General features: G+C 39.4%; 1 protein-coding gene across 1 annotated transcript in view; it reads left to right on the top strand.

Annotated features, from left to right (window-relative positions):
* The first annotated feature begins 2,185 nt into the window (after window positions 1-2,185).
* Window positions 2,186-26,735, top strand: part of LOC148511906 (myosin-4) — a 43,584-nt gene continuing 19,034 nt past the window's right edge. Inside the window, exons 1-18 of the mRNA XM_088482674.1 lie at window positions 2,186-2,225; window positions 5,268-5,515; window positions 8,127-8,270; window positions 9,482-9,638; window positions 12,561-12,588; window positions 13,582-13,690; window positions 13,998-14,090; window positions 14,588-14,651; window positions 15,312-15,410; window positions 16,684-16,787; window positions 17,820-17,958; window positions 20,114-20,232; window positions 21,356-21,505; window positions 21,680-21,850; window positions 21,968-22,277; window positions 24,313-24,383; window positions 25,251-25,338; window positions 26,185-26,302. Coding sequence (XP_088338800.1) covers window positions 5,312-5,515; window positions 8,127-8,270; window positions 9,482-9,638; window positions 12,561-12,588; window positions 13,582-13,690; window positions 13,998-14,090; window positions 14,588-14,651; window positions 15,312-15,410; window positions 16,684-16,787; window positions 17,820-17,958; window positions 20,114-20,232; window positions 21,356-21,505; window positions 21,680-21,850; window positions 21,968-22,277; window positions 24,313-24,383; window positions 25,251-25,338; window positions 26,185-26,302 — 2,168 coding nt within the window. The 5' untranslated portion in view covers window positions 2,186-2,225; window positions 5,268-5,311. The remainder of the gene's footprint in view (window positions 2,226-5,267; window positions 5,516-8,126; window positions 8,271-9,481; window positions 9,639-12,560; window positions 12,589-13,581; window positions 13,691-13,997; window positions 14,091-14,587; window positions 14,652-15,311; window positions 15,411-16,683; window positions 16,788-17,819; window positions 17,959-20,113; window positions 20,233-21,355; window positions 21,506-21,679; window positions 21,851-21,967; window positions 22,278-24,312; window positions 24,384-25,250; window positions 25,339-26,184; window positions 26,303-26,735) is intronic.

Here is a 26,735-nt window from a genome sequence, read left to right as displayed (position 1 = left end):
TAGCACACCTGATCTCCCGTCTAAAGTGACTCTCAGCTTATTTATTAATAAACAGTTAAGACAATATTTCCTCTTGCAAATATAGCAAATTAAATTATTTTAGTTTGTACAAATATAGTAATGTGCCTATAGTATTTACTGCTAACATTGTCAAGCCTCATCTCTACGCTACCTCTGTTATTGTGGGGGGGGGTGGCAAAGTCCCCCCTGCTGCTGCCCACTTCACTCAGGAAGTGGGCGGTCCAGTTGGCTTGATGGCACAATTTGCCCTGAATAGTGGAATCGTATAGCGGGCAGAGGGGGGCATGATTACATGATCATGCTGTCATGCCCCCATGTGTCTAGTGCAAATGCTACACTGAGAAGTGACCAGATCTATACATACATTTAAAATAAATACACTTTTTTCATGTGTGGCGTACACACTGTGCGAGGGGTAATTTGTGACTGACACAGGTAATCACAATTTTTACATGTTTTAGTTTATAAATTGGAACATATAACACAGGTTTGTTGTAACTGTTGGTGAGCCCTATCTATGTTCATTTTGCTGTTATTAAACTGATTATATGCCCAATAGCCTGGATCTGCTGTCCTCATTTCTTTCAATCTAAAATACCTTCAGAATAATTAGGTAATTCATGTTAAATTAAATATTCTTACTTCCCAGGTTATTGTAATTAAAGAGAGAATATCATTCCAGGGAATAAAGGGTAAACTATCCTCTCTATGGAAATTGATCTGGAAATCATAGTTTTAAAAGCTGAATGTGTAGGGAAAACCTGTTGTACAAGGTTACGCTGAACAGCAGATTCTCAGTGCAGCCCTTCTAAGTGAAGGGACTTTACAATAAGAATGTAAGGTTACCAATTATAGCTTGTGTATCTTAGAGGGGGCAACATGTAACACTCATAGTGAGGCAAATTAAATAAATTTTTACTGTTTGTTCTTCTAAATCTATTACAACAGAAATTTAAATTCCCAAATACCTAAAAGTACATATAAATGTCATTAATTTCTTTTTACAATCTAGAATTAATAGTAATAATAATAAAAATAAGAATCCTATTGATGTTATTATAGCCCAGTTTTCGTGAAAGCTTTGTTTTTAAGGTTATTGCAGCTTTAGCAGCAGAACTAAACATATCATAGTTTTATTGCACCAGTTATTTAATAGAATAATCAGCTGGAGTTACCCTCTTTAAGAAATCTGTGATATTAGTATTCCATCTGCCATCTGCACAAATAATTTGTGTTCAATTAGACTTCGAGGAACGGTATTGAAAACACATATGGGCTTTTACTTAGAAAGCACAGTGTTATTAATTGGGTGCTAATGGACTTCCCAGCCCTCCAGCTCTCCCTGCAAGCAGCCGCTTAGTGTAATGTGAGGATCTCTCAAAAGATTTGTTTACCGCAAGCTATCAATAAGTTTGTAAGGTCATGATCCCGTTTCCTTCACAGTCTAACACCTCAAGTACACAATAAAATGCATTAAATCAATAATTAGGAAGAGATGTTAGTGGGTTATCAGTTACAGACAGGTTACCCCAGGCTTAAAGCTATTGAACTGTACCTTAAAGGGCTTTCTGCAGTGTAAAATAAAGATTTCCATAGAGAAAGTGTATTATTCTTTATGGATTTGTCCATAAAGAGAGATTGTTTGGACCCTTCATGTACAAAAAGATCTCCTCCAGTGTTTCATAGCAGAAGAAGAGACAGTGCCTTCTGCTTTGCATAATGACAGAGTATCTTGTGTCCCTGGTATGCGTACTATGGTTTCTGGGCAACAGTAAGATTGTCTGGGATGTGTAAAGGGCACAATCGTAGTGTCCCTTGAGGTTCACCTTGTGAAATTATTTTTAGGGGATAACTTCAGATAGGGAGATTAAAAAAATGAAATCTAATTATATCCAGCTCCATATAATACACATAGGGTGATGCTACAGGGCAAGATTGCCAAAATTGTTTTGCCCTTATTAAGAATAAGGGTGTATTCTTCTGTGACATGATGGACCACCTCAATTATAAAAGTATCAGTAGCTGATGCCTCTGGTCTGTGTCCTTCCTGGTCTGATACTCAGGTATGTATCAGGATTCAGCACTGGGATCCATATCATTTCTATTGAATTCAAGATCTGAAAGTAAATAGTCTAAGATTGTTACTAAAATATACAAATTTTTACAGGACTGGCCAGCTGTCTGCGTAACTGGAACCACCACAGGTAAGAGACACCTGGTTCTCCTGGAGACTGTTCCTGGTTTAAGTTGGGATGGAGATGATAAAAGGAATTCAATGTAGCAATACAGTTCCTGTAAGAACTGCAGAAGATAAGGGTGTTAGGGTTTAAGAAATAAAATCAGCTTTATGGCTATTCCTGGTTTCGCCCTAATAGGTTAGTATACAGTAAAAACACTAGTTATCCCAAACTGATTTTTCAGCCTTACTATGTCTCATGATACTGAATAATAGAATATTTTGGGATAACTATTGTTTTATCTGTACATTTCTAAGGGGTACCACAAGAAAAATGACCTGCAGATCTCTTGAGAGTTAATAAATCCACAAAGTATTACTTTAAATGGTAAAGTGGTTGCTCTGCAAATGGGAAAGATTGAGGTTTGGGATGTTACAAGTTTATACAATCTGCAGCTCAAAAATGATTAATTCAACATAACCTGCCAATTTCGGCAGCGACGGAGCGACGGCGGGGTGGTAGCGGGGGCCATGCTGCATTTAGCAGCATGGCATCGCTAGCAAAATCCTCAGCTCTTTCTGCATATACAAAAGATCTGAGGATGACCCACGGGAGCGCACATCGGCATCATGATAGTGAGTACACACTGGACAATTTGAACGATGTCATTCTGATGCGTCGGGAATCAGCCAAATTGCTCAAGATGGAATCGGTGTGATTTACCGCTGGACGCATGTCCGGCGTTTCGAATCCTGACACCAGCATCCCAGCAGCAGTGGAAATCCCGATCGTCCTCAGGTAAGTATTAGCTAACCTTTTCTACCCCCTAACCCTAACCCTCCCTTAGGGGTGCCTAACCTCCCCCCTCCAATACCTAACCCTAATCTCCCCCTCTAAGTACCTAAACCTAAGTCCCCCGGGGGGGTGCCTAACCCTAACCTCCCCCCCGGGGATGCCTAACCCTACCCCCCCTTCCCCTAGCCTAAACCTAACTTCCCGGGGGGGGGGGTGCCTAGCCCTAAGTCCCCCGCGGGAACCCTAAACCTAACCCTCCCCCCCGCGGCTATCCGTGCTTGGCGCCCAGCGTCCCTTCGATCGGGATGCCGGGCGTCGGCATATCGACACCTGTCTTTAGACCCTTGCCGGGATATGACAGTCGGGAAGCCAGCGGTCGGGATTAGGTCCGCCAGCTTCCCGATTGCATACCCTCAAGATATCGTCTAGTCTGTATGCACCTTTAGAATAGTTTTGTTTATGATATGTTAACTTCATGAAAACAGCAAATATCAGCACATTTAAAAGCATAGAAACATTTAATTTACCTATTGACCAGATTTGTATATATTGCAAACAAACTGGCTTCTTTGTCAGGAGCATTTAATAAGAAAATCAACTTGTTTGTAAAAAGCATAATATAATTTTATCTGTCTGACAGTATATTTGCAGAGCTAGAGCATGGAATTCTCAATAGAGAGTATAGAATCTTGTGTGTTCTCTGTCTGTTTGCAGAGCAAAAAATGGATTTTTCAGAAGAGAGTGTAGAACATAACATGTATTCCAGTGTGCTTGACTAGAAATTCCATTCTTCTATAAAGATCATGGAATTGTGTTTCTGAAGAAGCTTTGTTATTAAAAATAGATGGATAGAATGCTACTAGTACTAGAGGATGGGGATCAGCGATCAACAGCTGACACATGACAGCATTCCAAGCTGGGAGAGGCCAGGGGATAATTCAGCTCCTTCATGGGCAATCCGAGGAATATACTTAAAAGTATTCTCCACTCTGAGATGACTTTATTTATGTGATGTATTAGCTTCTGGTAACTTTTGGATTGGATTACCTTTTTCTTTCTACATTACTTTCTAGATTACTTTTCCCAATTTCTACTATGCCCTTATTTTAGGTAGAGGTGTTTAATTTTATTGTCCCAATTCTGCCTGATGATATAAAGACATTGTGCAAATGAGCAGATAGTAGCTAAAAGGAGAATGCAGCGTATTGGTAAAAGTTGCATGAACGCACGAGCAAGGCAGACCATTAAACTGGATAAATTATGTAATCTGAAAAGAAACAATTAGATCAGCTTTCTAAAATGTGTCCACATATTTACTAAACAGTTTAATAGTGAAAATAAATCATATCATTAATAAAGTACATGTTAAATTCACACGTAATCTTCTACTGTCATACGAAGATAGAATTATGTGTATAACATAGAATGCAGGACTTCTACATAAGGTTGAATCTTGGTACAGTAATGGGAATGTAGTCAGAATCCTGGGTCCAGAATCCCAACTGCTGACATCCTGACGGTACCCACCCCCAGTAATGTCATCTCCTGTCACGGTTGTAACAGTGACACAAAGATCAATTCTTCTTTTTTTCTATTTATTGATTAGTTCTATGAATTTACTGTCTGTTATAAGCCATTTATCAGATATAGCAAAATCAAAAGACACATGACAATGAAACATTAAGATCTGATTATAGTGTCCCTGATGTCTATATTGACTTTATGAGTGAATCCCTGAGTAAGATTAACAAAAAAAAGAAAACACTAACTTATATACAATGTTTCCCCTACAATAAAATGCACATATTTGATATTTAAATAAGTAAGGAATATAAGTAGAAGGCATTCTGAGATGCATGTTTCTCACATTACATGAGTTTATCCTGCACAAATGACAAGTTGGATGTATGAAGCATGTTTCAGTCAGAACTTCATCAGACACTGCAATCTTCCTGTGTCAGTGTGACAGGAGCCTCCCATCACTACTCTGCACTGTTGGTGGACCCTTTGCTTTCCATTATGTTATCAGTCTCCATATTCCTTCTGACACTGTGGCATTATTCGTGTTCATATATATCTCTGTCCTCACTAATATAATCACATGGGTGGACAGATCACACCATCTCACTCCTCTCCTTAAACGCTCTGCAATGCTGTCAAAGTGTGATAAGACTCCATGTTGTTCTATCCCTGTCCAAGTCAGAACTGGGACATATAGAAGACCAGCAGAGAAGATTGATGTTATTTTTTCCTCTTTCTTCTTAAACCTGGCAGAGCATCTTCTTTCATCACAAAACTCCATCTTGTAAACCGCAACCATGAGTTCGGACCAGGAGATGTCGATTTTTGGGGTGGCTGCCCAATATCTCCGGAAAAATGAGAAGGAGCGAATTGAAGCCCAAAACAAACCATTTGATGCAAAGACATCTATGTTCGTGGTAGAAGCTAAGGAAGCTTATGTGAAGGGTACACTTCAAAGCAAGGAAGGAGGGAAGGCAACTGTAAAGACGGAGGGTGGGCAGGTAAGTACGTCTCAACATATTTCAGATACAGGAGGAAGTTCTCAAACTGTAATCAGATTAATTTACAAGTATTAAATGTTATCCAGATTCCAGCGAGATGACATTTTGGAACTTGGAGTTTTAATTCCTTTGATCTATAGTTGGAAATGTCCCCAATGAGGTGTTTTTCTTGATAAACAGAACATTTACTAATGCTGGGCATACACTATACAATTATCTGTCTGACATCTGTCCAATCTGACTGTTTGGTATGAAAATCTGGTAATGTATGAGATCAAATGATAATTGAACATTTGCTCATGAACACTGGAAAACAGACAAAAATGGTTGTTCAGACAAATTAGTTAAATCAAACATATTTAACCTATTTGAACAATCGTTTTTGTCCATTTTCATGTGTTTGGGACCATATGGTCGAATCTCATTTGCTCCTATACATTACCAGGTTGCCAGATATCTGACAGATAATTGTATAGTGTATTCCCAACATTAGAGATAATGAAGACATTGCATGTGTTTTTCTCACTCTAACAAATCTATGACAATATAACGTGAATATCAATGAATTTATGAGAGTTAGACCTATTTTATTGTCTGGAATCAACAATAAAAACCATTATCACAATTGTTTTTAAAATAATGAGCATAGGCATGATGTAAAAAGAAAAATGAAGTTCATATAGGATAGTGTTCCCCCTACTGTAATCATTCGACTTAAATATCCCCAGTGGAATAGAGCCTCAGGCAGGTTATGCTTTTATACAGATTATGGAACACTTGAGGCACTGGTAAGAATGTAAGATGACTGTCAAAAAGTGTATTTTAAACTGTATCAATACTCATTTTATGTTGAAATCTGTGAGTCATTCACAAGGCGTGTACACAATAAACAGTTTTGCCATTAAATATTTGGCTTATTGAATCAAAATAACCCCATGTAAAAGGTTTGCTGCTGTTTGCACATGATGGGAACACCACCATGTTTGCATAGTCCATCCTTTTTCTTGTGTAGGGGCCCATTTATCATTAAATATTTGCTGCTTATTCCCCGAAGACACTCATTTTATGGGGGTAACCGCAAATATTTAGTATCACCCCCATGCATGAAGGAGGGACTGCAGCATATATCTCAGATACCTGCTGCGATCCCTCCATTCCCGCAGGCAGCCGCAGCCCCCATAGGTTTCTACATTTTACCATCAAATGCGTTTTATTCGCAAAACGATGAGAATAGGATGCTCAAGCTGCTTCTGCTGATTAAAATGTTATTGTCACAGTGTGCCAGACCCCGGTCATCTCTTACCGGGTCCGGCAGTACTGGTTTTCCGGAAGGCAGCGGGCGCGGAGAACCCGGCGCCGCTGCCGACAGAGCCTCCTCCGGCTCTCTGTCCCTTCCCTCAGCGGACGGCAGCAGGGAGATCCCAGCGCTGGCTGCTTCCAGCTCCTGCTGTTGCGGCACGCGCCATTCTGCAGAAGATTTAAAGGGCCAGTGCACTACTTGTGATGACATCACTGGAGGCATCTATGCTAGCCCTGCCTTTAAAAGGAAGTTGCTGGGAACACTCCTGTGCCAGAGTATAGGCTCCATACCATACTCCAGCGTTCCAAGTACTCACCTGTTATCCTCAGGCCCGCTGAGAGCCTGGGGAGGGGGGGCGCTCTGAGCCCCCTCGGCCTGGCGCAAAGCCAGGGGGGGCATGATCAGTGTGATCGCTCCCCCCACAGGCTTAGGAGACTGCTGTGGCACACGCTCTGTGCTGGGCTGCTGTGAGGGAGGGGGATTGGCGCCGGACCCGGGCCCCCACCGGGCCCCTCAGGAACCCGGGCCCGGGTAATCTGTACCCGCTCCCCCCCCCTCTCGTCGCCCCTGGTTATCCTGATCTTGACCATGGCTTGTTGGTGACTCCGATTTTGCCTGATCCCTTGTACTGCTCCTGATATCTGGTTCTGACCTCGGCTACTCCCTGTGGCCCGTCTACGTCTGCTCCCTGGTACTGTTTCGTCTGTTTGGTTTTGACCCAGCCTGTCTACTACGTTATTCTTCTGCACGACATCCCGTACTCACCAGCACCTGTATAGGGGAACCTAACCTGAAGGCCACGACCTGTGTGTCGGACGCAGCCAAGTTCAAATCTTCTTGCGAGGGTCCCTGGTGAATACCGCCGGCACATTAGATTCCGCACCTCAGGCATAGGTCTAGCCAATTCCCTAAATACGGGATGCATCCACAATCCGTCCGAGAGTTTGTGACAGTTATGCGGCATGTCTATATTCTGTATGCGACTCCGGGAGTTTCTGCATGCGAAATGCTACGTTACAGTGTCACAACTCTGTGCTACCGAATCACGCCTAGAAGGGCTGCTAAACGTGCAAGGAAGTAATATGTATGTAGACACATCTGTGATATCAGCAATATAAAATTACTAGTTTTCATGACGATTCAAAAGTTATTTATAGAAGCTTTTATTTGTTCTAGATATCAGTGTAAATATATGTTACCACTAAATGTATAGTCTAGACTGTGTAAATATTATTTTGTTCTCTACTCTGGTATAAAAAATATTTACAATACTTTCTAATTAACAATGTACTTGTAAAACCTTCTCTGCAGACCTTAACAGTGAAGGATGACCAAATCTTCCCCATGAATCCACCTAAATATGATAAAATTGAAGACATGGCGATGATGACTCACCTGAATGAGCCAGCTGTCCTGTATAACCTCAAAGAGCGTTATGCAGCCTGGATGATCTATGTAAGTTGACTGTTTGGAAAGGGCAAAGGAAAAATGAAGGTGATATGAAAAAGAACCTGTATTAGATAAAGGGGTTTTCCACTTTCAGTTAACTTAAATTTCTTGGCTTATGCACTCCCCCTGCTACTTTTATCAAACACTTTGCTTTAGCTGTCTGTCTTCCTTCTGTGATATTCAAGTATGTAATTTAGATTATCAGACAGAGTTATTTGCAGTGCTTGTATTATATAACGCAACACTTTTGTGTTATTTACTTTATGTACAACTGTACCCATCGTGCAGTTTTGGATCATATCCCAAGAAAGTCAAAAGAAGCTAAAAAAATAAAGTAGTGGTTTTAGCAAAATCAGCAGTAGGCATGCACCAAAAGAAAGTGAGGAAGCACACTAATATAATAATTCATAACACACACAAGTGGTATTTATTTCCAATACAGAATGGTAACACATTTCCTCACAGGGGTCAATCCATCAAATACTTTAATTTAGAGCTTGATAACTGCAACTTTTGTAGAAGTAAATTTAAGCTGAATGAAGGTGACGGGATCTTCGTATTAACTTTATGTACTCTTGACAAAGAAGCATTAGCAGAAGTTGATGGAGGAAGCTAGCATATAACAAGAGATTCTTCTCTAAGTTTCACCTTCCACTATCTTCAAGACCATGTAGAGGAAACACTTGCTTCCTATCTGTCAGCAGGTGGAGAATTGAGGGGGAGATGTATCAGGTCTATCAAAGAGTGGAGAAGTTGCCCTTAGCAACCAATCAGCTTTGAGATAACATTTCTAAAGCACATTCTATAAAATAGGTAGAAGCTGATGGTTGCTATGGGCTATTTCTCCACTTTTCCACTTCTCCACTCTTTACAAGACTTGATACATCTCCCCCTAAGTGTTATAAGCACACATTAGCTAGCTAATGGTTAGGCATCTCCCCAGTGTTACATGACCTTAACATTCATTCAAGACATCTTATGTTTGAGATCCATAATCTGACACTTGCAGTGTCCTTATTTTATCCAATAGTGTCAGGATACGATTTCACAAGTGTGGCTTAATTATGTATGTGTTCAAATTAAATAGCTGTCATGTAAAAAGAGGTTGCATTTGCCTAAATTCCATCTATAATAGGCATTTTTTATCATCCATTAATTTAACTATCAGCGTGATTTATTGGCATCTTAAATCTGGTTTCATTATATTTCCGGCACAGACATATTCAGGCCTGTTCTGTGTCACTGTGAACCCCTATAAGTGGCTGCCGGTGTACAACCCCGAGGTGGTGGCTGGGTACAGAGGGAAGAAGCGTCAGGAGGCCCCACCACACATCTTCTCCATCTCTGATAACGCCTATCAGTTCATGCTGACTGGTGAGTCAATAGGACCATAATGACATCTGTACAGTGAAATGTATATGCCAAATGCGTGAATGAACATATAAATATACCTACTAAAGATTAACTAAAGATGAGATCAACTGCAATTGTTATTTTATTTTACTAACAGTGCCTACCCGTCGTTGCCGAGTGATTATTAATTTTATTCAATGATGTAGAGTGATTATTAATTTTATTCAATGATGCAGAGTGATTATTAATTTTATTCAATGATACTAAATCGACGATTAGAGTATTATGTGGATGGGGACTCTCTCACCTGGTTGTCAGTGAGATCAGTCAGTCTGCCTGCTTAGAACCGTGCAGACAGTGTAATGGCCACCCCTTCCCTCTCCTTCAGTCCTCTCCTGCACTGGGGTCCTCCAGAGCCTGTCAGTAATAAGATCCATCCCCCAGATTACATAAAGAGCTGATGGAAGAAGCCCAGTAAGTTACCGTTTCCTGATGAGAAGAAAGGATTGGTGTGTGTATGTGTGTGTGTAGCCTATGTTACTTGGAGGATATCAAGGAACATTTCAGTGAAACCCCAATCAAAATTGGTTTAGTATCTCTTGAGTTATCGCGAACAAACATACAAACAATTATATATATATATATATATATATATAAGAAATATCTGTGAATTTCTCAGATGAAGGCACTCACTTAAAAATTATTGATTTTATTGAGACATTTTTCTTCAAAAAACTTTTAGACGTTAAAGTCAGACACCATATTTGGTTGTGTCGACGTTTCGGTCCAATTTATGACCTTTTTCAAGACTAGTGTCTTTCAAATCACAAGTTTATAGATGTCGAAATCATATGTATGTTCAACATACTGTATCAGAATCGCTGCCTGGCACGTCCATATCCTCATTGTGCCAGGCAGCGATTCTGATATAGTATGTTGAACATACATATGATTTCGACATCTATAAACTTGTGATTTGAAAGACAAAGTGAGTGCCTTCATCTGAGAAATTCACAGATATTTCTTATATTTTGGAACCCAAGGGTTTGGAGAGCACCCTGAACATATAACTTTTAAGGTGTGAGTGCAGTATATTGGACTATATATATATATATATATATATATATATATATACATATATATATATATATACTGTATATATATATATATATATATATATATTTATGTTTAGATGGGGCTGCCAAGTGTCTGTAGCATTGTACAGACAATGCAATATTAAAAGGCTCAAACAGGCAGTACAGAGGAAAAAGAATCATATATTAATTATAATTACAATTATGCAACTTAGTTACAAACAGTGCAATGGAGACAAGGATAGTCTAGGGTGAGATCCAAGAGGGTGGTGGACCCTCCTCATAAGGGCTTACAGTCTAGGCGAATGGAGGTAAAATTGGGAGGTAAACTGGGAAGAGATGTGGAGGGAGAACAGAGGGAGTGAGTTAAGAGTCTGGGGAGCAGGGCCGGATTAAGGTCTGTGGGGGCCCCTGGGCAATAAACTGGTGGGGGCCCCATCAATTACATTATCAAATATAAAAAAAGTTACAAGTGATTTTCCAATATTTCTAAAGTTAACTAAAAACAATTAAAATCACACAGACATATCTCTGTATCCCAGAATAATCTTTAGTTACAGTAGGTGGAATCTTTAGTTAGGTGGAAATCTCTCTCTCTATCTCTCTCTATATTGTGTGTGTGTATATCTGTATGTGTATATATATATATATATATATATATATATGTATATACACACATACATATAGATACATAGATATATATATACACACACACACATATGCATCTACATATCAATACATATATACATACACATACATATAAATACATGTATCCACACACATACATATATAAAATATGTATGTGTGTGTATATATATATATATTTTATATATGTATGTGTATAACCTTGATTGGATTTGACCTGTAATGATATAAATGTGACCTGTAATGCTATAAATGTGACCTGTAATGATATAAATGTGACCTGTAATGATATAAATGTGACCTGTAATGATATAAATGTGACCTGTAATGATATAAATGTGACCTGTAATGTGTGCCTATTATATGTGTAGAAATGTGTGGTACCTGCTTGTCAGCTATCTACAGTAGCTCAGCTCACAACCACACCCGGGGAATAAGCTTGGACGTCTGATTCATCTTTGAGGACTCGGAGTCTCCCCTGCAGTGCTCTGTGAGTTGCTTACAGCGATTAATTATAGCCCCGGCTCTGGTCCTGAGTGAGCAGTCAAAGTCTCGTGAGATGTGACATCATGATCTCGCGAGACTGTGACTGCTGCTTACTCGGGACCAGTGCAGTACAGTGAAGCTCTTCGGAGGAGCTTCCTAGATGTACTGCTGTGTTACAATGTCGGTCCTCGTCGGCGGCTGCTGTTAGGAAGCAGCTGAGCAGCCGCCAAGGAGGACCTGAGTGCACACACTGTTTTTTTTTGTTCTAGTTGTGGGGGCCCTGTGTGTGCGGGGGCCCCTGGATGACTGCCCCTGCCGCTCTGCCTATAATTCGTCCCTGCTGGGGAGTATTTTATTGAACAGCTGTGTTTTCAAGAAATATCTAAATCCAAGCAAGCAGGTAAACAGCCTGAGGGGGAGAAAGTAAGTTCCAGAGGAGAGGAGCAGCAGTGGAGAAGTATTGGATGTGGAAATGTAAGGAGGCAATTAGCGCAGAGGCAAAGTGACAATAAGAGGAATAGCAGAAAGGTTGAGATAGTGGAAATGGAGGTTCAGGTTGAAAGGATAAGAAGACAAGATTGTGATAAATATTTTATTTTTGTTCAGTTTCCACGTACTTTAACACCACATTATAATATACCGTAGTGTTATAAGCGCAAAAGATAAATACTTACTAAATAATTAAAATAATTACTAAATACTTATTTTTAAATTTCAGATCGTGAAAACCAGTCTATCTTGATCACGTATGTATAATTCTAGTTAATTTCCTTATTTTGCTACTGCTACCTTAACATTTTATTGACAATACATGGAGATTTAAAAAAATATTCATACTGTATAAAAAAAATTGTTAAGTGTTCAAAAATTAAAATTTTTTTCAACAGAATGAGAATTTAAGAGATCTCTAGAGATATTTTACAGTCTCTTTTTGCTTGACTGGTGATGTCAGTGATGCATACTAAGATAACTTGGACAGCAAGATTTTTCTATATACTTACATTACTCTTTAAGATTGTGGAGAGAGTCAGGGAGATGTTAATAGGCAAATATACTAGTCTCTAAGAAATTTACATGCATTTTCAAATATGTAAACACAGGTTAATATTTGTCTTTGAGGGGATGTCTATGAAAGAAATTAATTAGCAGAACAAAAAGTCAAACTAACAATGAAATCTCATAAATCATAGGGAAAAATTAGACCTTTGGAAAACTGGAATGTTGGAGAACCCTAACCAAAAATGTAGAGTTGGCAGGAATGCAAAACATTGTCCATTTTTGGCTCGTTTCTGACAATCTTAGTTATTGGGCAGGTGTGAAACATCTTAGCCATTCTCTTTGCCAATTTTTTGCTATATATTAAGACTGCTCAGGTGAAAGCATTTTCAAAAACTGTTATGGATTAAGAATTTCCTCTTAAAAAAATAGATACAGTTTTGTAATTTAGCATTCAATCCTCATTCTCTCTCTATTAGTACAGTATCTAGTTTGTGTGATTTCTACCAGTCATTTACTCAAATATTGCAGGTTAGTTGTCCTCTCCTTTGTCAATAGTTCTTCCTCAATATATCCAGAACAGCCAGAACAGGACGGTAAAGATAAATGCATAAAAAAACAAGCTAAAAAAAAAATCTATTCTTATTGTGAAAATGCATAAAACAGAGTCATTCCATTTATGGTTTATTACCAGTTTTGCCATAGTTAACCTCTTAAGATGACATTTAATTTTTCCTCCCCAGTGGAGAATCCGGAGCAGGGAAGACTGTGAACACGAAACGTGTCATCCAGTATTTTGCAACAATTGCAGCTGCGGGTGACAAAAAGAAAGACGAATCTACCAAAAGCAAGGTATAGCTGCATTTGCCATATACTGCATCTTTACACATAACTAAACTCACCAAAAACATTTCATATTTATAGAACAGAGCAAATTTACTGTACTGTACTGCCTTTCCATAAAATGCTTTTTTTGGCATAGGAAATAGCAATAGGAGGAAAACAATTCAACTAGTTGTCTCCAGTGATCACAATTTTCCATGTCTTTAGCACAGTAACATCTGCTGTAATAGCACAATGATGGTTAAGGTGTGAACTCCATTGGTCAATGACTGTTTATAACAGGACCATCTACTGTAATTCGATTGCTCTGTTATAGGGCACTCTGGAGGATCAGATTATCCAGGCCAATCCTCTGCTGGAAGCCTTTGGTAACGCCAAGACTGTGAGGAATGACAACTCATCCCGTTTTGTAAGTTCTGTTTTCATAAATACCATAAGTAGCTGATATTTTGTAGAGAGTGAAAGACAAAAAAACAACAGTTTGTGTTCTTCAAATATGAATGGCATATACAAAGGGCTGTAATTAGTGTTGACACTCTTCTAAGCATTGTGAGCGGATATTCTCTAAATTGTTTCTAACACACCCAATATGTATGTGCTCTTTTTCCAACAGTCCCATCTCCTTTATTTTACACTGGGCAAAATAGGTACATGGGCAAGAAATAATAAAAAAAGTGAATAAAATTTACTTTAAACCATTTCTCTACTTCCCCTGAAATTTAAGTGTATTTAATAAATGAACAATGGAAGATTGCTTGCCCTTGTATCCTCAACTCGTGGCCACAGATGGCATTGAAACAAATGTGGTTTTTTTTTTCTACTTGCCAACTAGTAACTTTGCTCAAAGGGGATTTCAGACCTGGCGACTTCTTTATTCTGATATCTTTTTCCTTCTTTATTTTATAGGGTAAATTCATTAGAATCCATTTTGGCACCACTGGAAAACTTTCTTCTGCTGATATTGAAACATGTAAGCAACATTAAGGAGAAATTATTTTATAGCCAACCTAATGTTGCGGAACTATAAATCCCCACCATCAATCAGAGATTAATTACAGTACATACATTGGAAATTGTAATCCCACAAAATATGGAGAGCTACAAATTACCTTTTATATAAGCTAACATAGATGTTTATCATTGATTTAAGGGGAAAAGCATACTTAAGTAAAATATATCTCAATTGTCCCTGTAATTCCTTATAAATGCAATCTTAGCTAATTCTGCACAGATCTTATTTCTGTGTGATATAAGTGTGAGCTTCCATACAGTATCATACAGTTTGCTGAGATTAACTATATACATACTAAACAGTGTTATGTGGAGAGTAATTTTATTATTTAACATTAATAATTACATATTTTTGGTTTATTTTCCCACTGTTCAGTAAATATTTGTATTACATTTAAAATATAACCATAGGCGGCAGCTTTCTATAGGTCATATAAAACGGTAGAATATTGGCATAATGATGACAAAGAATAGCAAACAAAGTATCTCTCAAACATGCCTACTACTAGCAGGCATCTTTGTTGTATCCGATTCCACATACATCTGAGATATTGTTTTTCAAATAAAATGTATTTCAGTACAATGTTCATGTTGCCCATTACTTATTTTGTTTTGTCAGATCTTCTTGAGAAATCCAGAGTAACTTTTCAATTGAAGGCTGAGAGGAGTTATCACATCTTCTACCAGATCATGTCCAACAAGAAGCCAGAATTGATCGGTATGGAACATTTTCAATGAGTCTTTATCAAAACTCAGTTGAAGGAAACCTACATTTTTAAATCATATCCCCATATAGTGATAGCTCCGTTAGAAGTCTATTTAACAAGGACTGTGGCAGTAGATGGACGGTCGCAGTCTTCCATTCGCTATTGCCAGCACAAGATGGTGATAGCAGAGGGTATTTAAAGAAAAAAATATTATTTATTTATTTAAGAAAGGTATTCTCTCTATTCGTAGGACCACCAATTTTTATTTATTAATTAATTTATTATAAATTTTATTTATTAATTAATTGATTTTTGAGTTTTGATCTGTGCAAAGCCAGATATGAGCAGTTTGGTTTTATTTGTTTATGATTGGATCCCAAATAAGGCATTATATTTGCTAACTGGCTCTCATGTGTTTTGGATAGCCAATAAGATAATTCTGAACTAATCTGAACTTGCACTAATTTGGCGAAAACAAGAATTAAAACCAAACCGTTCATCTCTAATTATAAAATATTTGTACTCAATTTATATATTTTTATATTTTCTTGTGAACACGGGGTCTTACCGTAATTGTGTTTTATTGTTCTGAAGATGCTGACAGCCATTAAAGATGAAAAATCACTGATCCCGCTTTCCTTCTTTAATATTTTACAGTACAGCCCCTTCCTTATCTCTATTATACTCTCTACCAGTATACACACCTTCAAGACTCTCCTCTTTATAGAAGCCTATCAACCCTCCTCATAACTCCCTACTCAGTCAATATGACAACCCACCTACTCTCTCTTCCGGTTTACCCTTCTGGTTACACCCCTACCTTTTAGACTGCCCTGACAGGCGGGGCCTGTTGATCTCTCCATTTTATTTCCTCCTCTTAGCATTATCACTGTTACAAGTTTGCCTTTGTTCCCCATCTCTATTCCCTATACCCCACCCTTCATTTCCTCCGCACCCCCCGCCTTGCTTTTATTTGTATAATTTTGTCATTTGTTATCTTATTTTATCCCTTGTGTTAATGGAAAAGTGTGTTGTTTAATCTCTATGTACAGCATTTAGTTTCATGATATACATAAAAGACAATAATGATAATAATAATAGTAATAATAATAGTAATAATAATAATAATATAACCTTGCATTAAATCCACTTGTTTTTGTGTGTTTACTCATAAACCTGAATTAAAAAATTAAAAAGAGTGTTTTCATTTCTCAGGAACCCAGCATCACTTGTACCAATTCTAAAGTTATTCTAAAGTTATTTCCATTATTAATGTCATTCCAGAAATGCTTCTGATCACCACTAACCCATACGACTTCCACTTTGTAAGCCAAGGGGAGATTTCAGTGGCTAGCATCGATGACACTGAGGAACTGATAGCTACTGATGTAAGTCTGAGTCTGTAAATTATATTCGTAGCATTTCTGTACTTTGGTTATTAGAAAATGTAGCATTTGGTTGGTAATTAAAATAAGTGTGATGCCATCACTGATGATGAAGTTGTTTTCTTTATCTTTAATTAAATTAAATTTTTATGGTAGAATGTAACAATAAAAGCTACAGTATTACAATGCGCTCTAAAAAGTTTCAGAAATGTTCATAAGTTTAAACTTCAAACACAGTTTTATTTTATTTATTGACAAGATACTTGCAAAATGTGTTAAAATAAATGTAAACTTCCAGTACTGTAATTCCCCAAATAACTACAGACATTGAGACATAACAAAATTAGTTTCATTGCCCAGTTAGACAACAAAAACTATTTGCTCATTTAATGCAAAATGAATCCAAATAACATCTAATAGCCTAATCTCGAAGTTTACTATATAATGCGATGTATGGACATATACAGTAGAGGAAGATGTATCAATCCTTGGTTAGAAATAATGTACCAATCAATCAATCTCTAACTGCCATTTTACAGGCTGTATTTAAAAAATGACAGTTAGAAGCTGATTGGTTGGTACTTCTCTCTCCACTTTATCTACCTCCAAGATTTCATACATCTCCTCCATAGCCGTGCTACCCATTGCAGAGTTGTTTGAAAGTGGAACATAATAAAAATGTAAACTGATAGAATAGGTTAAAGTTCTCAAATTGCGGTGTTCGAATCCAACCAACACTATTTTACACAGAACTTTTCCTATCCTATGCGGACCACATACAAATCGCTGAGTGCATCACTGTTCCACGCTTCCCTTTTCCCTGTGTATCCTAAGGTATTGCAAGATAGAGAAGAACTTCCTAAATGTACAGCATTAAACATTATATTTTCACCATTTGTACAAAATATATTGTGCATTAAATTTTTTTGCTTTTTCACCCTCTCCCACCCCTTTGCATGTAGCTTTTGACCTCACCACAGAGAGACTCTAAGTGAACAAGGCTAGGTTTGTGAGCTATGTTATTTTAATCCATAGAGTGCCATCGATATCCTGGGATTCTCCTCTGATGAAAAGGTCTCCATTTACAAGCTGACAGGTGCTGTAATGCACTATGGTAACATGAAGTTCAAGCAGAAGCAAAGAGAGGAGCAGGCCGAGCCTGACGGCACAGAAGGTTAGGAGATTCCAGCAGAATGCGTATAGACTGAGGAGTATATGAAGAGCTTGTCCATGGAAGGGGAGGAGTAATACTACTGTACACATAAAATAGAAAATGAGGGAAAACTACATTTTCAATGTTGCATGCCTGACTTCATTTGGATGGATGTATTTTTACCTTAAAAATTTTAATTTGTCTGTTGGTTACTCTACAACAGAAGTAGGTAACCTATAATACGTCACCCCAGCTGTTGTGGAACTACAAGTCCCAGCATGGACTTAGGATTTGAGATAAAACAAAATAGCCGGGGAGCCACAGTGTGCAATAACATATTTTTAGGGATACCTGCTTCATCCACTAACTACGCCCCCGCTTGTCATTATTAGTTGCATGGGTGAAGGATGTGTAACTATTTTCAGCATGAGCACCGAATTTTCTATGATTTTGCAAAGAACACAATCCCAAGTTTGCCTTTATGGTGCGTACACACTGGGCGATATTACTGAGCGATTGCATGATTACGACATCATAATCGTGCAATCGCTCAGTAATCGTGCACAAATGGTGCATTTTTATGTCAGAAACGACCATCGATGCGCGCTCCCGCTGGTCGTTTATGACATTGTCCATCGCCTGAACATGCAGGCCAATCTGCCGATAATGACAGATTGGCATGTTCAGGAATGATGGACTGTGCCTGCACTGAACGACTGATCGTTCAGTGCAGACACTACAGGTGATCAGGAATGGCAGTACGATTACGATGTCATAATCGTACTGTCTTTCCTGATCGCCCAGTGTGTACGCACCTTTAGTATCTTAGGCCGGGTACACATCAGGTGATATATTGGATGATATATCGTTCCCATGTGGATCGGAACGATATACCATCCATATCGCTCAGTGTGTAATCTCAATTGTGCGTTCACGTGCGTCATCAGCTATGTTGTCCCATTTCATGTGCTGCACGTCAGATGGGCTGACCTCACTGACGACCACATGCAGGTGAATGCAGGATAGAAGGGTATATCTAACGGACATACAATGGATGATGCAGTGTATATGGCCAAGTGATATATCCTTCCATCAGCCGTCGGGTTGGCTGGGATACACGTCGTTCTGATGTGTACCTTCCCTTATTTGCATCTTAAAAGCCGCAAGTTATAATCAATGCATCAGCTTTCTCTTCCTATTGCTTCTTTCTGAGCTCCATGTCCATGTTAGCATGTCTATGGATATGTCCCAGAGGAAGGACCACCCATAGGAGGGACAGGGGGGACACATCTAGCAAAGTCTGTATGAGAGAAGAGGGGGTCCTCTTTGTGAGGTCCACTGCATTATTTTAAATATAAATACATGTACTGAAGTCAGTATAGGGGCAGGGTAAGGGGAATAAGTGAATATAATATATCTGTCTACCCATATATATTTGATGTTTCTGAAGTTAAAACACTTACATTTTTCCCATGTGATAAAAGCTTGCAGATTATCCTATACATTTTTGAAGTGTGTGTGTGTGTCTGTCTGTCTGTCTATCTTAGTTGTAGGCTTTAACATCTAGCAGAAAATATCAGTAATTTGTTCAGCGAAGTTGTGTATTAGGTCTGAGTAAATCATTCTTGCACTGTGGATAAAGGACCTGATTCATCACAGATCGCTATTGCAGTTGTGCTGCGAAAATATGCAAATGTTTGCAACAGCACTGCCAGCTGAGAGACGCCCACTACCGCTTTCTCACATCTGTAATACCTTGCAGTCCTGCGTATACATCGGTAACATCGAGTAACATTGGCCCCTCACGCACAATTGCAGCAGCTCTAACTTGTCTCAGAAATTGCAAGTCTCGTCGCACGCAGTGAGTACACAAGCTGCGTATGCCATCGCAGTGGCTAATTTATGCACGACCAGGAAACGGCGTTCAAATGGACAGGCACGCCTACGTTTCTCTGACCACTCCCCTGTCACCACCCCCAAACACTGACGTCCCGCCACTCACTCTGCGATGGCTTTGTATCTGCGTATGTGATCGCAGTGCGATCGCAATACTGACATGCGCACGCACACTGCGGTGCATACACATGCGCAGTACACACCATCGGCCGATCTGCGTACGCTGTTGCAATTGCGATCCATGATGAAACAGGCCCAAAGTTGTTTATTTTCCTTCCAGTCGCTGATAAGATCGCCTACCTGATGAATTTAAACTCCTCTGAGCTTCTTAAAGCGCTTTGCTACCCCAGAGTCAAAGTTGGAAATGAATATGTCACTAAAGGCCAGACTGTGCAGCAGGTAAGTGTTCCTTTTACCACTATAAGCTCTCTCAGTGATTAGCACCAAACCTTCTTTATTTTCTCCGTATCGATTGTTCACATGAAAATGAAACATTAAAATTGGTTAATACCATCCTTATTAAACTTTTCATTATACGTAACTGCTGCTGGTACAGTTTCAAAGCAATTCATACCTAATTGTGTTGAATTTATGACCCTATTGCTATATGTGCTCTCTCTGTCTGTATCTAAGATTTTTGCAATTCCAATCAACATCAGACATAGTGACATTTTTTACTTAAGGCCCCCATACATCAGAGACGGATCGCTGCGATATGCTGATGACGATCAAAAAATTATCATGATTGGCACATCAGTGAAATTTAACATGTAAAATTTCACCGATCCTGCAACGGATCACGGAGCATTGATGGCCGCCGGTCAGCATTTCTGACCGGCGGATCGCCATTTCCGATCCCATCGCAATATTGCGTCAATCCATAGCAGATGTATGAGGACCTTTAGTGAGTAAAATATCCTGTTAGCTGATTACTGCATCTGTGTGTGTTAATCAGCTAACAAGACAGAAACAACCACAGTATATTGGTTGACAATTTCACCTTCTAAAGTATGGAGAAACTGACCACAAATCTTGTCTTTCAGCAGTTGACCCGTAGGAACAGATTGGTGTGTGTGTGGCTAGCTATAGTGTTGGGTTCTGTAAAAGAAAAACAAATTTCCTTTCCCACTGTCCTCTCGATATCTCTTCTCTCCTTTCTGCTTTTCTGTACAATCTGCCATAACGTTGATGCTAGTTCCCTTTCCTCCTATCATTAAAAAGTGGTAATTTTACTGGATATAGTTTCACCTTATCCTGCATTTCATTGTTATTTTTTATTGTTGTATTGTTTCTTTTTGTATCTGCTGACCTCTAAATAAATTCTTCCAAAACAAAAGAAAGAAAAAACATCAACATGAATTTAATAAATGTTGTTACTAAAAATACTCAGGATGCTTCTTTAATGTCGGTGCATATTTATACAAAACCAATTCTAATATTTTTATGTTGCACTACTAGAAAGAAAATTATAGTATTTACATCATGACAAGGGAGTTAATGGAACTTTTGAATCTCTAACCAGGTAAACAACAATGTTGGTGCCCTGGGAAAAGCAGTTTATGAGAAGATGTTCTTATGGATGGTCACAAGGATCAATGAACAATTGTACACAAACCAGCCAAGACAGTTTTTCATTGGTGTCCTGGATATTGCTGGATTTGAAATATTTGATGTAAGTGATCATTATGTTGCATTAATCCAATGAACCAGAGTCATATGAACACACAATGGAAACCCTGCTTGTGTCAGCCTTACTTTCAGTCAATGTCTGTCACACCTTGTTAAATGGTATTAGTTGATTACCGGTGGTCATTGGTTATCAACTAACTGTCATATGTTTCTTCAGTTCAACAGCTTGGAGCAACTTTGTATTAACTTTACCAATGAGAAACTGCAACAGTTCTTCAATCACCATATGTTTGTGCTTGAACAAGAGGAGTATAAGAAGGAAGGAATCGAGTGGGAGTTCATTGACTTTGGCATGGACTTGGCTGCCTGCATTGAGCTTATTGAGAAGGTATTTTGTCCTTTGTAAATGTTGTTATTGCTTCTCAGATATGTTATTAAAATTGTTTCCATTTGACCAAGTTATGAATGTATTATTAATAAAGCCTATATTTTATGTTCTACACAGCCAATGGGCATCTTCTCCATCCTGGAAGAGGAGTGCATGTTCCCCAAGGCAACAGACACTTCATTCAAAAACAAGCTGTATGACCAACATCTTGGCAAGTCCAACAATTTCCAGAAACCAAAACCAGCCAAAGGCAAAGCCGAGGCCCACTTCTCTCTGGTCCACTATGCTGGGACAGTAGACTACAACATCACTGGATGGCTTGACAAGAATAAGGATCCACTGAATGAAACAGTCATTGGGCTCTACCAGAAGTCTTCCCTGAAAACCTTGGCCTATCTTTTTTCCAGCTATTCCGCAACTGATGCAGGTTAAAATAATATGCATGCAGTTAACTATGAGTATAGTCTACAATTTACTGTCTAACAGACAAAGAACTAGTCATGCTAGGCTTACTTGCAGCAGTAATTGACTGACCTTTACACTGATTTAAAAGTAGTATTTTATTGGATGCAGTATGGAATTTCTAAATAACTATTTATGATAGTTATTGGTTAAAGGATCACCAAGGGACATATTTATCATTCAATTTCATACCAATACTTTGCTGGAATACTTTGTATTCACATTGTTTTCATAAAAATGAAGTATCACCAAGATGTATCATATTCCGCAGCGCTTTACAGAGAATATTTGGCCACTCACATCTGTCCCTGCCCCAGTGGAGCTTACAATATATGTTCCCTATCACATGCACACACATACATACACACTAAGGTTAATTTTTGTTGGGAGCCAATTAACCTACAAGTATATTTTTAGCATGTGGGAGGAAACGGAGTACCCGGAGGAAACCCACGTAAGCACAGGGAGAATATACAAACTCCGCACAGGTAGGGCCATGGTGGGAATCGAACCCATGACCTCAGTGCTGTGAGGCAGTAATGCTAACCATTACACCATCTGTGCTGCCCAATTAAACATTAATGTTTGATTATAAGCATCATATTTTTTTATTTCATTCTACACATACTTCAATGAATGTATCATCCTATATACAATATTTATATAATGTATCTCCAGGGGTTAAAGTGGGCAGGAACGGGGTGGAACTGAGTTCCATCACCTTTAATGGTAGGTGGAACTAGTTCTACCTCCACCAAGTCCCTGCACAGAAGTCCCACAGACAGAGAGCCACTCACTGTTTCCCTAGGGAGGCTCAATTTCGTCAGAGAAACCAGCATATACAGTAGGTAAGGAAAGAATCAAGCGAGGGCAATACATAGTGGTTGCTAAAACCGTTGGACATCCAAGTGACAGACTAGTTTGTGGGGACCCCATAAAAAACTCAGATGCACGGCAGAAAAATAACACTGATGATATAGAACTTTTTTTTTCTTTTTAAGTGATCTAAAATTGTAGTTTCAGCTGATGGCAGGAGTGCTAAGAAAAGCATATAAAATGTATTTCACACTGTCATAGCCCCAAAAGCTTCTGGAGGCCTAGGCGGCCCCCAGCCAATCACTTTACCGTTTCCTATACACAACAGTGTGTGTGTGTAAAGAACAATTTTCACACTTATTTTGGCCTGTCAGATTAGCGTGGCAGGGTAGTAGGTGGCAGGAGAAATGAGTTCGACCACCTCTCCAGGACCACTTTAAGCCCTGTGTATCTCATTATCATATGGTATGAGCTGCTGTGTATGACTGAAGTAAGATCGGCACACATCTATTTGAAGGCTTTTGCAATTGTGATGTGGCCGACTATGGGTGCGCAGAGCGGTGTTCTTCATGAGAGGTACAGACAAACTCTGTCTGGCACTTCAATTATGATACATTCTGGCAGTATATTTAAGGTTAGCAAATTGCGAGTTGGGGCAAAATTCTCACACCAGGAACGCATTTCAAATGTGAATTGTGATAAATATACCCCTAGAAATCAATGACAAAAAAATTACAGAATGAACGACTAGTCTTTGTTTTATTAAAGCGGGAATTGCAACTATACCTAATAAAAATTCCATATAATACATAAATATTTAAAACATAAGATATTGTTGCATAAATCACCATACTCTTATACCAAACCATACTGTGGGAGAACACACATCACCTGTTCCTTTCCCACAACCCAAACCATACTATACCCCCTAACCCTCACCCTCCCCCAACTTACAAAACTCTGCCTAACCTACGGTAACTCTTAAGCAGCGGAAATGTAAGTACAGCCTTTTAGACATATGCAAACCATTTCTCATCATTTTAACAGACTACATGTGATACAGGAAAGTAAGCCTTAAGATCAACAAGTGAAAGATTTCCTAGTCTCCATTAAATGCAACAAACTGTATTTGATATAGCATAAATAATAATAAGAAGAATAGAACATGTATATTTATACTTCAGATGCTTCTGGTGGAAAGAAAGGTGGCAAAAAGAAGGGTTCCTCTTTCCAGACAGTATCTGCCCTTTTCCGGGTAAGTCAGCACTGTAAAATGCACTATTACATGGTATGGGATGTAGTTTGGAAGCCGACGGTCTAAATGCCAACCGCCAGCTTCAGACTTTTTAATCCCGGCGTGGTACTAATGACAGGCATCGAAAACTCGACGCCTGTCCTTACCCAGATGCCGGAAGACCGACGCCCGGCATACTGAACGAAGGTAAACCAGGCACCGGGCGTGGACAGCCGCGGGGAGGGGGGGAGAGTTAGGTTTAGGGCTCCCGGGGGGACTTAGGGTTAGGCACCCCCCCGGGAGGGTTAGGTTTAGGCTGCGGGGAAGGGGGGGTTAGGTTTAGGCACTTAGAGGGGGGATTAGGGTTAGACACTTGGGGGGGAGGTTATGGTTAGGCACCCCTAAGGGAGGGTTAGGGTTAGGGGGGGAATTAGGTTAGCGATACTTACCTTAGGGATGATCAGGATTTTCACCCTTGCCGGGCTGCCGCTGTCGGTATTTGAACCGCCGGCCCTGCGTCCAGCGGTAATACCTACTACACCCCATGGTATAATGTAAGCTACATCGCATCTCCAGCTGTCTACCAGCTTAATACTAAGCATTACATGGTCACTATGGGGCAATACAATTAGCACTGGCCACAAAGTAATGGAGAAACTGTTTCTATGGAGGCAATTCAATTAAAAGCTATGTCTATGAGTAGGTATTTGGACCATTTCCCCATAAGCATTACAGATTTTCCCATAGAGATGTTCAAGAAAATCTGTGCTGTTCCTCTTCCGCGTTTGTGCAAATCGCCGACAATTGAATTGCCTTGTTGGATCAGTCAGCTCAAAAGACCATGCTTATACTTGCTAAACAGTGATGCTTAGCTCTCATTTGTTTCAGGAAAATTTAAACAAACTGATGTCCAATCTTAGGACAACGCATCCTCACTTTGTACGGTGCCTTATTCCCAATGAGACCAAAACTCCAGGTAAGAGACTCAGCCACATACAAGTTTACTAGGAGCCAGAGACAGACTTGGGCTGCAAGACAGCCCTGGCAAAAGTCCCTGTGCGCGTGTTGTAAGAGTGCGCTCATAAAAAAGGGGTGTGGCATCATTGGATGGACGTGGCCGTGTCACGGGGGTGTGGTTTGGCCATACAGGGGCATGGCCTTACTGCACGCCCCCCTCTTTCAGTATCCCTGCTGAGCAGTGTGCCGGGAGACGGAGCTGCTCAGTCAGCGTTTCAAACCGGAATGGCCAATCAGGCAACCGTCCCTTCAGGCATTTGCCAGAAGTGCCAGCTGGCCAGTCCGGCCCTGCTAACAGTCCTATTTATTGAAATAGTTTTACATTCAATCCTCTGAGTGAAAATGACCATTTTGCTAATTTTTTTTAGTAATTGGCTATATATAATCCCATTCGGATCCCTCCCAGCTCACGCACATCCTTCTGCGCATGCGCAGAATGACACTAGAGGGACTTCTGGGTGTTTAACCAGGAAGTCCCTCCAGCTGAGGCTATCGCAAAGGGCAGCTCTTATATAGAGAGCTGTCCTTTGCGATTTTAATCGCATTCCTAAGTACATACCGCGATAATCAACCCTGGTATGTACTCGATAAGAGGTGGGATGTACAGCATCGCGGATTCGATGCTTAGTATATCCCGCCCATTCTGTTTTAGTTTGCAAAAGCAGTCCCCATAGCTTTCTATAGGCTACATTTTATGTACTGATAAGAAATTATACCGTACAATAGTTTATGGTAACATTTGCAAAACTGGATAAGTAGGCCCTTAGAAATGTATTCTAAAATACTGTAATATGCTTTCTTAAAGGTGCAATGGAACATGATCTGGTATTGCATCAGTTGAGGTGCAATGGTGTGCTAGAGGGAATCAGGATTTGCAGAAAAGGTTTCCCCAGCAGAATCCAATATGGTGACTTCAAGCAGAGGTACATCAGATGTTCTGGTATATAGAAAAGTAAAACAGGGGTGCCCTCTCTCGCCCCTCCTCTTTAACCTGGCCTTGGAACTCTTTATTCAGTATATTATACAGTTGCCTGGATTTGCTGGCATTAAAACTGGTGAACGAGAGATACGTGTCACAGCATTTGCAGATGACCTCCTCATATTTACATCCAACCCCAGACAATCCATCCCCCTTTTAATTGGGGCAATAAATCGGTTCTCCTCCTTTGCAGGCTTTTCCATTAATTTTGAAAAATCAGAAGCTTTGGCCATATTCAGACAGGTGGAGAGGGGATGGAGTAATACATTTCCTTTTCAGTGGGCAAACAACCACCTTACTTATTTAGGGGTGGCACTTCCATCTCATCTAGCCCATTTATATACCCTAAATATTGATCCAATTATTCGCAAAATGAA

Source organism: Taudactylus pleione, unplaced genomic scaffold (genome assembly GCF_031769625.1).
Source record: "Taudactylus pleione unplaced genomic scaffold, aTauple2 ptg000290l, whole genome shotgun sequence".
Taxonomy (NCBI): domain Eukaryota; kingdom Metazoa; phylum Chordata; class Amphibia; order Anura; family Myobatrachidae; genus Taudactylus; species Taudactylus pleione.
The sequence above is the reverse complement of the archived record's forward strand: the minus strand, read 5'-3'. Positions and strand labels throughout refer to the sequence as shown.